This window comes from Rhinolophus hipposideros (genome assembly GCF_964194185.1).
Source record: "Rhinolophus hipposideros genome assembly, chromosome: 20".
Classification (NCBI taxonomy): Eukaryota; Metazoa; Chordata; class Mammalia; order Chiroptera; family Rhinolophidae; genus Rhinolophus; species Rhinolophus hipposideros.
Window position 1 is genome coordinate 7,446,855 of NC_138066.1, and position 12,820 is coordinate 7,459,674.

The 12,820-nt window shown below is 50.8% G+C and overlaps 1 protein-coding gene across 3 annotated transcripts in view; it reads right to left on the bottom strand.

Moving 5' to 3' along the window:
- Window positions 1–12,272, bottom strand: part of SHISA6 (shisa family member 6) — a 300,884-nt gene extending 288,612 nt beyond the window's left edge. For 2 of the 3 annotated variants that reach the window (XM_081027615.1, XM_081027614.1), the window contains exon 1: window positions 11,478–12,271. In XM_081027615.1, the coding sequence (XP_080883741.1) occupies window positions 11,478–12,127 (650 nt within the window). In that variant the 5' untranslated portion in view covers window positions 12,128–12,271. Of the gene's footprint in view, window positions 1–11,477 lie in introns of all 3 variants that reach the window. The other variant, XM_081027616.1, reaches the window with a different exon arrangement.
- Window positions 12,273–12,820: the final 548 nt, after the last annotated feature.

Sequence of the window (12,820 nt, forward strand, 5' to 3'; positions counted from 1 at the left end):
AGTGGGAGAGGTCAAAGTTCTTTCTCTGAAGGGCCCAGGAGCTGTGTAAGCACGTCCTCTAGCTGCGATCCTGTCTCCTTAATTCCAACAGCAGTGCTGGGGACAGTGATGTAGAAGCAGGTTTCTCAGGCAGCATGGTCAGTGGAGCAAGCACAGAGTCCACTGGCCTCTGATTCCCAGAGACAGGGCAAGTCGTGCTAAGTCTGCCCCCAGGTCCCTAACCTCTAGCGCCCAGCTGGTCATCCTATGGCAGAAGAGAATGAGGCCAGCCCTCATTCTGGGGCTGTGGCATAATCTGTAACAGAAGTCTCAAGGCCAAAAGAGTGAGTCTCTGGATTCTAAAAACTCAGAGAGATAGAAAAGAAAGGAAACAAGAAGAGGGAAAATTAGCAGAAACCCCCAGAAGAATTAAAAAGGGAATTCGAAGCAGCCTACAGTTACAAATTCAGCAGAAATGGGGGCAGGCTAAACTCAATCAATGAAATAGACATGGAAATTACAAAACACTTTAAAGGAAATGCATTTTTACTGCTTCCCAAGCCATTGCAGGATTACAAACTAGGCAAACAAACAAACAAACAAACAAAACAAACAAAAACATCCCTGACCTTCGGAGAGCTACTTTATGGACAAGATAAGAATGATTTGTAATTCGCATGCCAATTGTCTACAGAAGAGCCTGCTTGAAAACAGTCTGTCCTTCTGCATGATTTATGTACCCTGCACAATCTTTGCAGTCGTGTGTGAGCTATTAATCTGTTCATCACAGCTTTTTTATCAGATAGGGAAAAGAAAAACAACTTCTCCCAGGTCCAATGTACAGAAATTTTGAATCTGCAGAGTCTGAACTGATGCAGTTACAGCAGGACAAGTTCCAGAAGGAGAACTGGAGGGAGAGAGGAAAGGAAGAGTTCAACAGAAGTGAAGTGGGTTCAAAAGAACGACAGATGGAGAAAGAAGCAATAGTGGACAAAGACACTGAAAGGAACATTTTAAAGATGTGAGGAGAGAGAGAGAGAGAGAGAGAGAGAGAGAGAGAGAGAGAGAGAGAGAGAGAGAGAGACAGAGAGACAGAGAGACAGACAGAGAGACAGAGAGACAGAGAGAGAGAGAGATCGTCTACTAAAAGATCCAATTCTCTTCACAAATATTTGAGGGCTGGGGAGGAGGTGCTGGCAGCGGGGTGAGTAAGAAGCTGGCTGCTGAGGATCTGAGAACTGAAAAGCTGTGAATTCCCAGAGTATAAAGAGCCCTCCAAACCCCTGGGATAGCATTCCTGGGAAAGCTCAGGCAAATTTCTTAGGATGCTGTGAAAAGTCAGAGAAGGCCAGTCCAATGGTGAGGCTGGAATCCAGTCTCTTTCCCAGGTTGGAGCACTTGTTCTGGACCTCAAGCCCGTCATTTCAGGGAGGTGGGTTAACATGACCCCGCTGCCCTCAGCACAGCTGCCCTGTCATCAGCGTTCCCTACTGATGGGATCTAAGGCTGATCCTAGGACCACCGAAGAAAAGCTCTCCTGGCAATAACACTTTTGCTATTATGGGGTTCAGTCGCCTCCCTGCTAGAGCCCTAGGGGTAACAGCAACGGTCCACATTCCCAGGACCTCAGAAGCCTCTACAACACTATCAGATGCCACTTAAAATGAACACACTCCTCCTGTCCCCACCATCCCTCTCAGGGTTCAGATCCCTCCTCACTGGGGCAGCAAGACTGAAGAGGGAAGAAGTGACTGTCTCGGTGGAAATCATACCTCCCAGAAGAGGACATTTGGCTAAGGGAACCACGAATATGTCCAAAGGACAGATGTCCTAAGTAATGAGACTTTAATGCCGGAGCTAATGGGAACAGTACATGGGACCAAATGCCAAAAAAGCAAGGACTAATGAGAGTGTTTGCGAAGCCTGCAGAAAGCGACTCTTCTCCCGAATGCAGGGCACAGGGCCAAGGTTGTAGCCACCCAGAGCCTGGTGGGAACTCAGCCTCCATGGGGCTTGAGATGGGGATGGTGGATTTCTGTAAGGAGGATCAAGGAGTCTCCTGCCCTCTCACCTGGAACGGGACTGAGTCAGGGTGGGACTGAAAACGGAAATGCCACGTTCCTGGGGTGGACCAGGGAAATGGTTCCCACACCCAGCTCAATCAGATGAGTGCCCTGGTCAAGGACCCCTGCCCTGGAGCTGAAAACGAGGGAGGGTGAGCCCCCCGACTGACCATCACCATGGTCATAACCTAGATCACTGACCATAATAACAGGAGCTTGAGAGTAAAGCCCAGGGCTCCGGAGGCTTTCCCAGGATCCCTTCCTTTTCACGAGTCATTCAGGACAGAGGGCTTGAGGGCACAAGAAACAGGAAGGGCAAGGAATTAGAAAACAGGACAAAGAGAATCGAGACAGGAAAGGAACAGAAGTAGAGCAGGGCAGCAGAAGTGAGCCAGCCAAAATTCTGCATCTTGTGTGCAAAGTGCTGGATGTTGTAAACGAGGCAAGGAGGGGAAGTGTGATAGATGGAGCTGTTTGTGAGCTGTACGTCTCAGTAATTAAACTGGGAACGGCTCGAGGTCCATCCTCTCACCTCCAGATCGCTCCTTTTCTCTAGCTCCGGTATTACTCTCAGGAGCTAGGACTCAGGCAGAATTGCCATGAGGTTCTTTTCATACTGTAAAAAGCTTTGTGGGTTTTTTTTGTTTTGTTTTGTTTTTTGCTTTCTCGATTAAAATCAGGGTGTTGCATTTTGTTTTTGTTTTTCACATTTTCTTTGTATCGTCTTCACTATCATCAACCAATATAATCCATTCTTTAAAAAGAGGCCTTTTACCACCCACCCTGAGCTCCTTGTATTGCATACCCTGCCTGCATGGAAAGTAAGTGAGAGCCACCAGCCCATTTCTGTAGTACCCCGAGCAGTAGGTCACTTATCACCCCACCCTTTGCTGTGACATGTCCCAGGACATTGGCAGGTAGGTCTTTGCTTTGTCAAGTAATCTGAGTATCACTGACCATTTACACAGGAAGGTGAAAGCCAGCTGCCCTGTTGGCCTCCAAAGGAGATGGAGACAGCAATGTACTAGCTGTGTGATCTTGGGCCAGTAACTAAGCCTCTTTGGGTCCTTAGTCTGTTAAATAGGCACCAAGACTCAGAGGGTGACGGAAGGATGCCGTGAAACCACACAAGTCAAGGGCTTAGCAGGGTGCCAGTACGGAGCAAGCCCTGGGGAACGGGAGCTCTCCTCAGTGTTTCCCTATCACCCTCCCTGCTTCATCCGTGTGACTGGAGTCCTCACCTAGAATCTCAGGTCCTCCTCAATACTGGCCTTCTGGGGTTGCAGGGTGATGAGGTCGTGTAAGCTCCAGGGAGACAGAGTTCCCCACTTCCTGACACTTGGGCAGCGGCGAGTGGGCTCCCCCACCACAGAGCACGACTGACTCCTCCCAGAGTGCCCAAGGGTGCCCTTTAGGGGGTCAACAGGGCCAGACCTCTGTCCCTGCCCACACAATGGGAGCAGAGCCAATGCCCAGTCCCTTATCACGCGTGAACTCCTGACTGAGAGGAAGGAACGTCATCCCACCCAGAGCAGCACAGGCTGTTGCTTCTCCAGCAGCAAAGAGGAACGAGAATTGGCAACAACTGCTGCACCTGGTGGCCCCACGTCACCTGCCCTTAAACTCAGCTTGCCCCACCCTGCTCCATTGCTGTGATCAATCTCCTCAAATGAATATACTTTTGGGGGGACTCAGGGAGGCACAGTCAATGTGCATTTGGAATCGTATCAGCAATGGCCCCTGGAAGCCCATCTTCCTGTGCTTGCCAACATTTCTGCTTCAGCTGGCTGTCTGGACCAAGCGGTGACCTCATCTGAATGCCAAATCACAGAGGCAAGGGCATTCGGGTGGACAGGAGGGAGGGCAATAGGGAATACCTGGCTCTGACCCCAAGTCTGGGCACATGCATCCAAAAGAAATTGGGTCCCTTCACCCTTAGAATCAAATTAGGAATCTAAATTGAGCTCAGTCTACTACCTCACACAGAAATGTGGGGCATTCTTCCCCCCACCCCGTGCCTCCACCCCCATACACCCTTTCTGGGCAGTTATTTATGTTTTGCATATTTGACTCCTTTCTTCTCCCTTCTCCCAACTCCTGTACTATCTGCCCTGACACACTGATATAGCAGGAAGGTGATTTTCTTAAGGCCAGTAATTATCTCCCCCCTCCATGAGGAGTGAGCCCCTCGATGTGGTCGCCACGGAGAGACGGTCTGATCTTCAGGGCTGCCATGCATTACCAGCCAGATCGCTTCTTCTGGGCACCTGCCTTTGGAGACAGCTGACCCAGCTCCGAGGAGAGCAGGTCTCATTACTGGAGGCACTTTTTTCCTGGCTGATCACCTATTTCATTCATTGGCCTCAGCCCCATGACTTATCACTGCTTATAAGAATCGACTCTACCCTAAGAGGATAAAAATATGCTACCATTATGGAAGGTTACAATGACATGCCATGGGCTCTGAAAGTACTTCCAAGAGAAGAACTGTGACAACACTTTCCAGGGAAGAATCAGTGTGCGGCCTCCCACAGTGACTACTTCGAAGGACAACACATTAGGATATATATGTCCTGGTTCTTTCAAAGGAAGAATCCGGCACACTGCAGACCTGAAGCTTCTTTGGGCTCCTCACCTTGTATTCACCTTGGCCCTGTGCTATCCTGGCCCAGAGCTGAGAAACGGTGGGACTGGTACCAGTGAATGTATTCTGTGGCTCCCAGAGCCGTCTTAGATACGCAAAAGCCATCCTGGAGGACAAGCCTGAAATCACCCAAACACAGGCCCACAGGATGCCCAGAGGCGTCTGGTTTCCAACAAGGCTGAAACTCAGTGAACAGGTAGGTCTCAGCACTTCCGCCCATCTCTGGGAACGACAGAAAGCATTACAGCCCATTTTTAATTAAGATTTCTGCCCCCGGTTTTATTCAGCGGCCCATTGCTCTGGTTCACAACTCTTTGGCTTCTGCTGTATCTTTCTTCTTCAATGCATTATCAAATCTTATTAAAAAATGATACTTAGATCAGGTTATTGCCCTTTTAAAAAGACATGTGGAGAGGGGTGGCTCAGTTGGTTAGAGCGTGGTGCTGATAACACCAAGGTTGCCGGTTCGATCCCCACATGGGCCACTGTGAGCTGTGCCCTTCTTTAGAAAAAAAAAAAGAGAGAGAGATATGTGGAGAAACTGCAAAAGGATCAGGGTAAATGAATGGAAATCGGTATAGTGGGTGGAAAAGCTGAGCGAGGAAAGGCTGGAAAAAACGTAGGGAAGAAAGAGAAAGAAGAAACCTGTCCCTCACATCTCTAATCTGAAAGTTATTTGGTGATGACTAAGAAACATGTGTGTAAAGTAAAGCAGAACAATTTTCATTGGGCAAGACGGGGCTGAGCAGTACTGTGGGAAGAGTGTTGGCTAGGACCCAGGCACCTAGTTCATGTTCACTCACCCTCTAGCAGGGCAACCTTGGCTTTGTGAGCCAGCTTCCCTGGACGTCATTTGTCTTACTTATAAAATTAGAGAGTTCGGTTAAATGACTTGCCTGCATCTGTAATGGATGACAAAGTAATAGAGAGTGCTACTCTGCCTTTTCAGAACATTCTGCTTTTACATCTAGCAAAGGAGGAAAAGGAGAAGAAGAGGAAGAATAATAATAATAATTAATAATATAGTAATAATAGGCAGGGTTAGCCATCTGTACTGAAGGGGGTTGAAATAAACTTACTTAAGGCCAAGGGACTGGGACCCTCTGAGGGTTCACTGGTCAACCCTCCCACCAACCCCTCTTCCCTGTCTGCAGTATCTGCAAAAGAAGAGGCTAGAAATACGAGGTCATAAATGTGACTCGGGGAAAAATAATGGGTTGGAATTCCCCGCCCAAAAAAATAAAAAAATAAAAACAGGAAAAAAATTATAACAGAATGTATTTTGAAAATGAATTTAACCCTAACATGGTTCAAAAGAGCCATCTTCTCATCACCAGTCTTAGACATCTTATACACCAGTAATTTTGTGCTTCTAATGTGTGTGTGTGTGTGTGTGTGTGTGTGTATATACATATATATATATATATATATCAAAAAAATGTATACACATTTTAAGAAAGGAAAAAAATGTATTAAAATTATGCTGATAGTAACCACTTTGAGCACCTCTTGTAATTGCAGAAGTCAAACGCGACTTCTATTCATCTTCTGTTATCGGTATATATTGAGCATTACAATTTTAATACAGTTTTCCTTTTTTAAAATGTGTATACATTTTTTGGCACTGTGTGTGTGTGTGTGTGTGTGTGTGTATCAAAAATTGTATGACAGAATGCACTTGAATTCACCATAATTTCTAAAATAAATTGTGCAGGACTCAGAATAGGGGGAGGGTGGCAGGGGAAGGAGTGTGGTGACATGCAATAGCCAGTAGCTGGCTGCTAGTTCCAACAAGTGGTGAGGATTCTTACTGAGTACAGAAAAGGAGCCAGAAAGTTAAGATATAAAGGCCATCCTGCCAGACCCTGGAGAAATCAGGCAGTGACACTGGAAGAATGAAGCTTCTTTTGGTGTAGTTCCCTTCTTTTCCAGATCCATGAGCATGTCTGGCTAGGGCTAGTGAATTAACCTCTTTCAATCAGTTCACTTTTTCAGCTGCCTTAACCACTGCTTCCTGCACAATTGATTTGAATCGATTGCACAGTCAATCTGACCTCTCATTAAAACAGATTGAAAACAATGAATTGGATTTTTTTCTCTACCTGTGCCTTGGCAGCCTCGAAATGTGGGTAAACTCTTGGTATCTTAGCAGCAGATTCCTCCCAATATAAGCGCTCTGAGCCTGAGGCGGGCAAAGAGGGACCAATGTGCATGCCTTCTGGGCTTGGGATGGGGTGGGAGAGGACTTGAGGACAGCAAGTAACATACCAGGGAGGACTGCCAATTGCAGGAATTTTTGAAAAGTATTTGCATAGCTGGCCTACTAAATCAAGAATGAACCTTGAGAGCCTCATGTGTCCAAGGCAACATCCACTTTCTAGTTTGAAACGTATCTTGCCCACAGCATCTGAGCAGGGCACAGCTGTTGAATGAATGCATATCCATGTGGCTGCAGGCAGCAGGAGGAAACCAGGCATAGGGTCCGGGCAACACTATCCACTTCTCACCTGATTACCTTCCTTCTTTTACCATTTTTGCTTCTTTCTGTTTTCCTGGTGTCCTTACCTGAACTCCTCCTCCAAAAGCCTTCTTAAATTCTTCCACAATTTCACTGCTTTCCCTACATGCATTTTTGGGGTTGTTTTACTCAAAGAAAATGGAAAACATGCAAGACTGAGAAACCTTCAGTCCGAGGCGAGATGCTTTTTCTTCCTTTCCTTCCAACTGAACTGCTAAAGTTGAAGCAAAAACCAAGTTGATTCTCTGATTAGATTCAATTCATTATAATGAGCCCACAGTGCTTCAAAACATGGGAAGTTTGGGGTGATTTGACAATTCATTGCCCAGGAAACTAGGGAGAGAACTCACTAAGTCATCCAGCAATGTGGTCCTGCAGTTATGCGGTCTGCGAGGAAGAAACAGAGCTTGGGTTTGTAATTAATTTCTGGAGGGAGAAAAGGTGGAACAAAGTACTCCCTTGATTCTTCTAGAAATAAGCAGAGGAACCCAATGAAGGACCCTTTTGATAACTGTAAAAGTCACCTCCTAATACTTTTCCTTCTTCCTGAAAACGTTTGCTCAGGTTTTTCTTCCCACAAAGCTGAGCACTTCCCTGCCCCCACCCCCGAATTCCTCCATCCCCATGGAGGAGCAGTAAGACCCATGGCAGCTCTGACTTCACCAACTGCATCTACAGCATCCTAATAGCTTCCTGACCCATCTGTTAATCAGCCATTTAAAAAAATTAAAAAGCCACACAGTTCCTCCCTCAGAATGAATCTCATCTCCAAGACACTAATGAATCAACTCGGGGCGAAGAGGAACAGGTCTGATTGTGTGACAGCTAGCACGGAATCGAATGTCACAAGGGAGCCAGTCTCCTAGGGCATTTCCTGGGCTGAGCCCTGCCCTTGGAGAACATCGGCAGCCCCTCACTGAACAAACAGCCCTGGGAAAGCATTGCAGAAACTGCTTGTGAAACATTAAAATCTGTGGATGCCTGCGGTCCATCAACTTGAGCCTAGGCCTCGACAGGTGAAAAGAAGGGAAAGGTGAGTTTTGCATCCTGGTGGGAAACGGGGTTCCGGCTGGGAAAGATGGGCGCCTGATATCCAGTGGGCTCTCTGGGTCCAGAGCACAGCATCGCTCTGCCCCTCTCTTTCTCTTCCCTGGAGTCCAGCTCAGGGTGACTATGCTCATCTATTAGAATCACCCGAGAGCTGAATTTCCACTACAGACCCTGACTTCTCACATGGAAGCAGGATGACAAGGTCTAACCACTTCTGGAGAAGTCTAAATCTGTTCTTCCCTGCAGGGGCTGGAGAAGTGAAAGGAAGACCTGCCCTAAGGAATGTGTGTGCACGGGCTGGCCAGCCTGGGAACCCCAGGAGGAGGCAGATGGCTGATCTCAGGGCTTCACCCCTTCTAACACTCCCACAGATTTCCCTTCAGGGAGGCAGTTCTCCTCCTCACGCGGCCCCTGCTTGCCCAACTACATCTTCAAAAAGAATCACATGAGAATAAGCTCCTTGACTTTTCAGACAGGAAATGCCTTTGCTAAAGTATTTCAAGGAATAAGTAATTGCACATCCCACTTTCTCCGCTGACCTCTGAAGAGTATACCTTCTTTCTTCACCCCCACTCTCCCTGGGAAAACTCATTATGGTGTAAATATTTATATCTTTTTGCCACCACGCTCTCCTTTTCCCTACCACAATTCCCCAACGAGTCATCTTGCCCAATAAACTCCCTGGAATAGCGACCTTTGAGGTGTGAGCAAAGTGAGACGAATCATGGTGACACACACACGCAGGAGTGGGTGAGCAGCTCCCTGCAATGTGCACATTCGCCCTGACACACCTGGGAAGGGGTCAAGATTGGACACTGTTGTGTCTGAGTTATCCAGTATTAAAATGTAAGTTTCCCCGACCTGCCCAAGGTCACTCATGGAGTGTCCTAGATGGATCTCTCACGCTCTGTGCCCTCCTCCCCCCAAACACAGAGACTGGCATTGTCCCCTACCTAACAAGCACCAGTACGACGGTTTCCAAAGCTCTGACCAGGCGAGACTGCAGCTGCTGGAAGAGGTGCTGTGAACTGAATAAAATGAGGAGGTGAGTTTGAGGGAGAAACATTCCATATTTACATAATGGTCTGAGGGCTGAAATTCATCTCCCTTCCCATGGTTACCGCTCTTCCCTGACCCCAGAAAGAAACTGCCCCCAGTGGCATCACCATTGAGCCATACAGCCACACACACACAGTTCATCCTAGTTTTGGGGGGAGGTGGTCAGTGGAGAGGGGAGAAAACACCACGAGGGACAGTGATATCTCCAGGGTCACAGGCCAGTAGAACGCAGACCAAGGCCAGCATCTAAATACCATCAGCATCCTTCCATGGAATGATGAATAAACTCAGTAGGAGGTGGCAAAGTCAGGGCAGGGGGGAAGCTGTCTCTAAGAGAGCAGAGAACAAAGGCTCAGAGAAAAAAGAAACCCAAAGGAAGGTTTGTGGGAATCAACCAGAAAGAGGCCCCAGCCAGAGTGGAAGGTGTGAGGAAAAGCCAGGACCACAGGAGAAGGGGAAAGGAGACAACCCTCAAGGCCTGGAAACAGAGACAGAGGGATGATAAGAACCAGGTCCATATTCTCAGGAAGGTGCTTGCCCACAGGCGACACCTTCTCTGCCTTCCAAGATGAGCCAAAAGAGAGAATTCTTTGTCAGATAAGACCCAGGGAGTGTCTTGTCCTTATTTTGCTGTCCATCCCACCTGCCTTCTGCATTTGAGATCAGGCACTGACCCCGGATCATTTGTCACAATTCCTCCATCAGGTCCCAGGATGAGTCCAGGCACAGACTCACTACCTGAGAAACAAGATGGGAGTTGAATGGAAAGCAGTGGCACGTTAGGGTGATGAATGAGGGTTATAAACGGGACTCCTGGAAGCACCCTAATTCCAACACCAGAGTTTGTCAATACTGAACCAGCCACACTTTCAGGATTTTGACTCAATAAAACCTGCCAGGGAGTATCATCTTTTCTCAACATTCACAATATCAAAGGGGAAAAAATCATGCCTAGAAATTTCTATCTGCCTCTCTCTCTTCATCAAGGTACAGGTGATGAATGACCACAGCTGTGAGGGAAGAAGGTTTTCAGGCCAAATGGATAACAAGCAGAGTGCAGAGATGAGCTAAAGGTGTATGGTTCAGGGTGAGGGGCTCCTGGACAAACTCAGAAGCAGGACTGGTCTGGGGGTTCGGGGGGTCCTGATTACTAGGGCAAATGCCAGAAACAAGGCATTTCTTAAGGCAGGATTTGTTCCCTAAAAGGACTCTGTTGAACCACATCCAGCCATTCACCATCACAAGGGGACTGGAAGCAGAGCTAAGTTTATATCCCCTGGGTGCTTCATTCCTGGAGTTGTAAAAAGAAGCTGGTTTCCTGTTCTCTGGGCTTTGACTTCCCAAAAGGCTCACTGGCAGCTAGAGTAGTTGGGTTGGGGGCAGTCAGGGTGAAATCAGGGAGTACCATATTTTGAGCTCTTGGTATAAGTTTTGGTAGGAGGCAGCCCCCTCCGCCTCCCTAATGTAAGCAGTGAAAGATGCCCCGCAGGTTTCACACAGCAAGAAGTGTTAACTCAGAGAGTCCTGCCTACAGGGTTTAAGAGAACAAGTCCTCCAGGCTCAGCAGGAAAGACAAGCAACCCAGTTGCTTTACATTAGGAGACACCATCTGCCCTTGGTCAATATGGGACAGATAAATCTTTATTCCTTCCTCACCCAGGAGGCAACCTTTACATATCTCCTCCATCTCTAACACCATCCAGTGCACACACTAAATCACTCGGTACTCTTTTCTGCAAGGTTCTAACATTGGCCAGTTTCCTATTTGAAGATGCTCTGGTTTGACTCAGAAAACCAAATGTCACAAGAGCCTACACCAAAGCGCCTACATGCCATGAAAACTAAGCCCTGGATCCCCATCCAGGATTACAGGATTTGTAAAATTCTTACACTCATGCTTCATGGACTCCGCCAATCCTTACCTTGCTTTGTAAATGCCCCTACTACCTGGAACATGTGTCCGGGTTCGGAAGAAATGGAGAAGAGGGTGCAAGAGGCGCTGATTTATTGCATGTCAAAGAAGCAAGGGTGGAATGGACTTTAGAGACTCAGCAGAAACATGGTGACGCCACGAATGATGAGGAGGAGAAGGGAAGCACGTTAAGAGGGATGAGGCTGCGGGGGACACTGGGGGGGGGAGGGGGCACCCTGCAAAGGCTCTCACCTGTGGATGTTCATCTCCCGCGGGGGGCGGTGGGCCTTGTCATAGGAGACCTTGGCGAAGACACCGGCCACGATGACGAAGGCGATCACCCCGCAGGTGATGTAGACGGTGAAGTTGGTCCTGTCCTTTTCCGGGTCGTACTTGTTCTCGGGCCCCGGCGACACCACCTTGGTGCTGGGCGTCTGCACCCAGCCCGGGCTCTGGTAGTTGTTGCACTGGCGCTGGTCCAGCTTCTCGTGGCGCTTCTTGCAGCAGAAGCGGTAGTAGCAGGTGCCGCAGCAGTACAGGTAGCCGCTCTCGCTGTTGTTGCACTCGAACTCCTTGTCGTACTGGCCGCTCACGTCGTAGTAGCCCCAGCACGTCTCGTAAGTGACGGCCGCGCTGGCCGCCGCCACGGCCGCCGCGGGCTGTCCCCGCCGGCTCCCCGCCTCCGGGACGCCGGGCGCTCGGGCGGTGCCGTTCAGCTCTCGGCCGCCGCGGGCCGGGGCGCCCCCGGGCCTCCGACCCCCGACGGCAGCGGCGCCGGCGCTCAGGGTGCGGTTGGCCGCACGGCCGCGGGCGCCGTGGGCTCCGGGCAGCAGGTCCAGGGACTCGAGCGACAGCAGCAGCGGCAGCAGCAGCAGCAGCAGCAGGCGGCTCCGCAGCGCCATGGCGGGGCCGGGCGGGAGGGCGCGAGGCAGCTTCCGGCGGGCTCCGAGGGCGACGGCGCGGGCCGGCTGGGCGGTGCAGGGCGCTCAGCGGCGCCGCGGCGATGGCGCCATCGAGGCGCGGACGGAGGCGGCGGCGGCGACGGCGGCGCGCGGGGCGCACGGACCGGCCGGGCGCGGGCCGCTCTGCTCTCACGCTGCGCGCGGGCTCCGCGCTCCCCCTGCGGGCTCGGCGCGCCTCCGGGGCAGCCCCATCCCCCGCGCACGGCTCGGCTCAGGCAGGACCCGGGGCGCGGCGCCCGGCGGCGGCGGCGGCGCGGTCCTGTCCCGGCGGGTCCTGCGGGACGAGACGGGGAGCCGGTCACGGGGGGGGGCGACCGGCGCTCCCGGAGGAGGGAGGCAGGAGGCAGGCGGGGAGGGCGCGCGCAGCCCTCGAGGAGCGAGGCTGCGGGCCGGGAGGGGCGCGAACCCCGCTCCCAAGACGGGCCCGGCGGCCCTGCGCGCCGGCCGCCCCCGCGGGCACCGCTCGGCTGCCCAAGCCCCCGGCCGCCGGCCCGGCAGCGCGCTCCCGCCGCAGGCTGGCTCCCCGGGACGGAGCCGGCTGCGGCTGGGGTCGGGCAGCTGGCCTGGGGAGCGCGGCCGCCGGACTTCACTCACTCACCATGCCCGCTGCGGCTGCAGAGGCGGCGGCGGCCG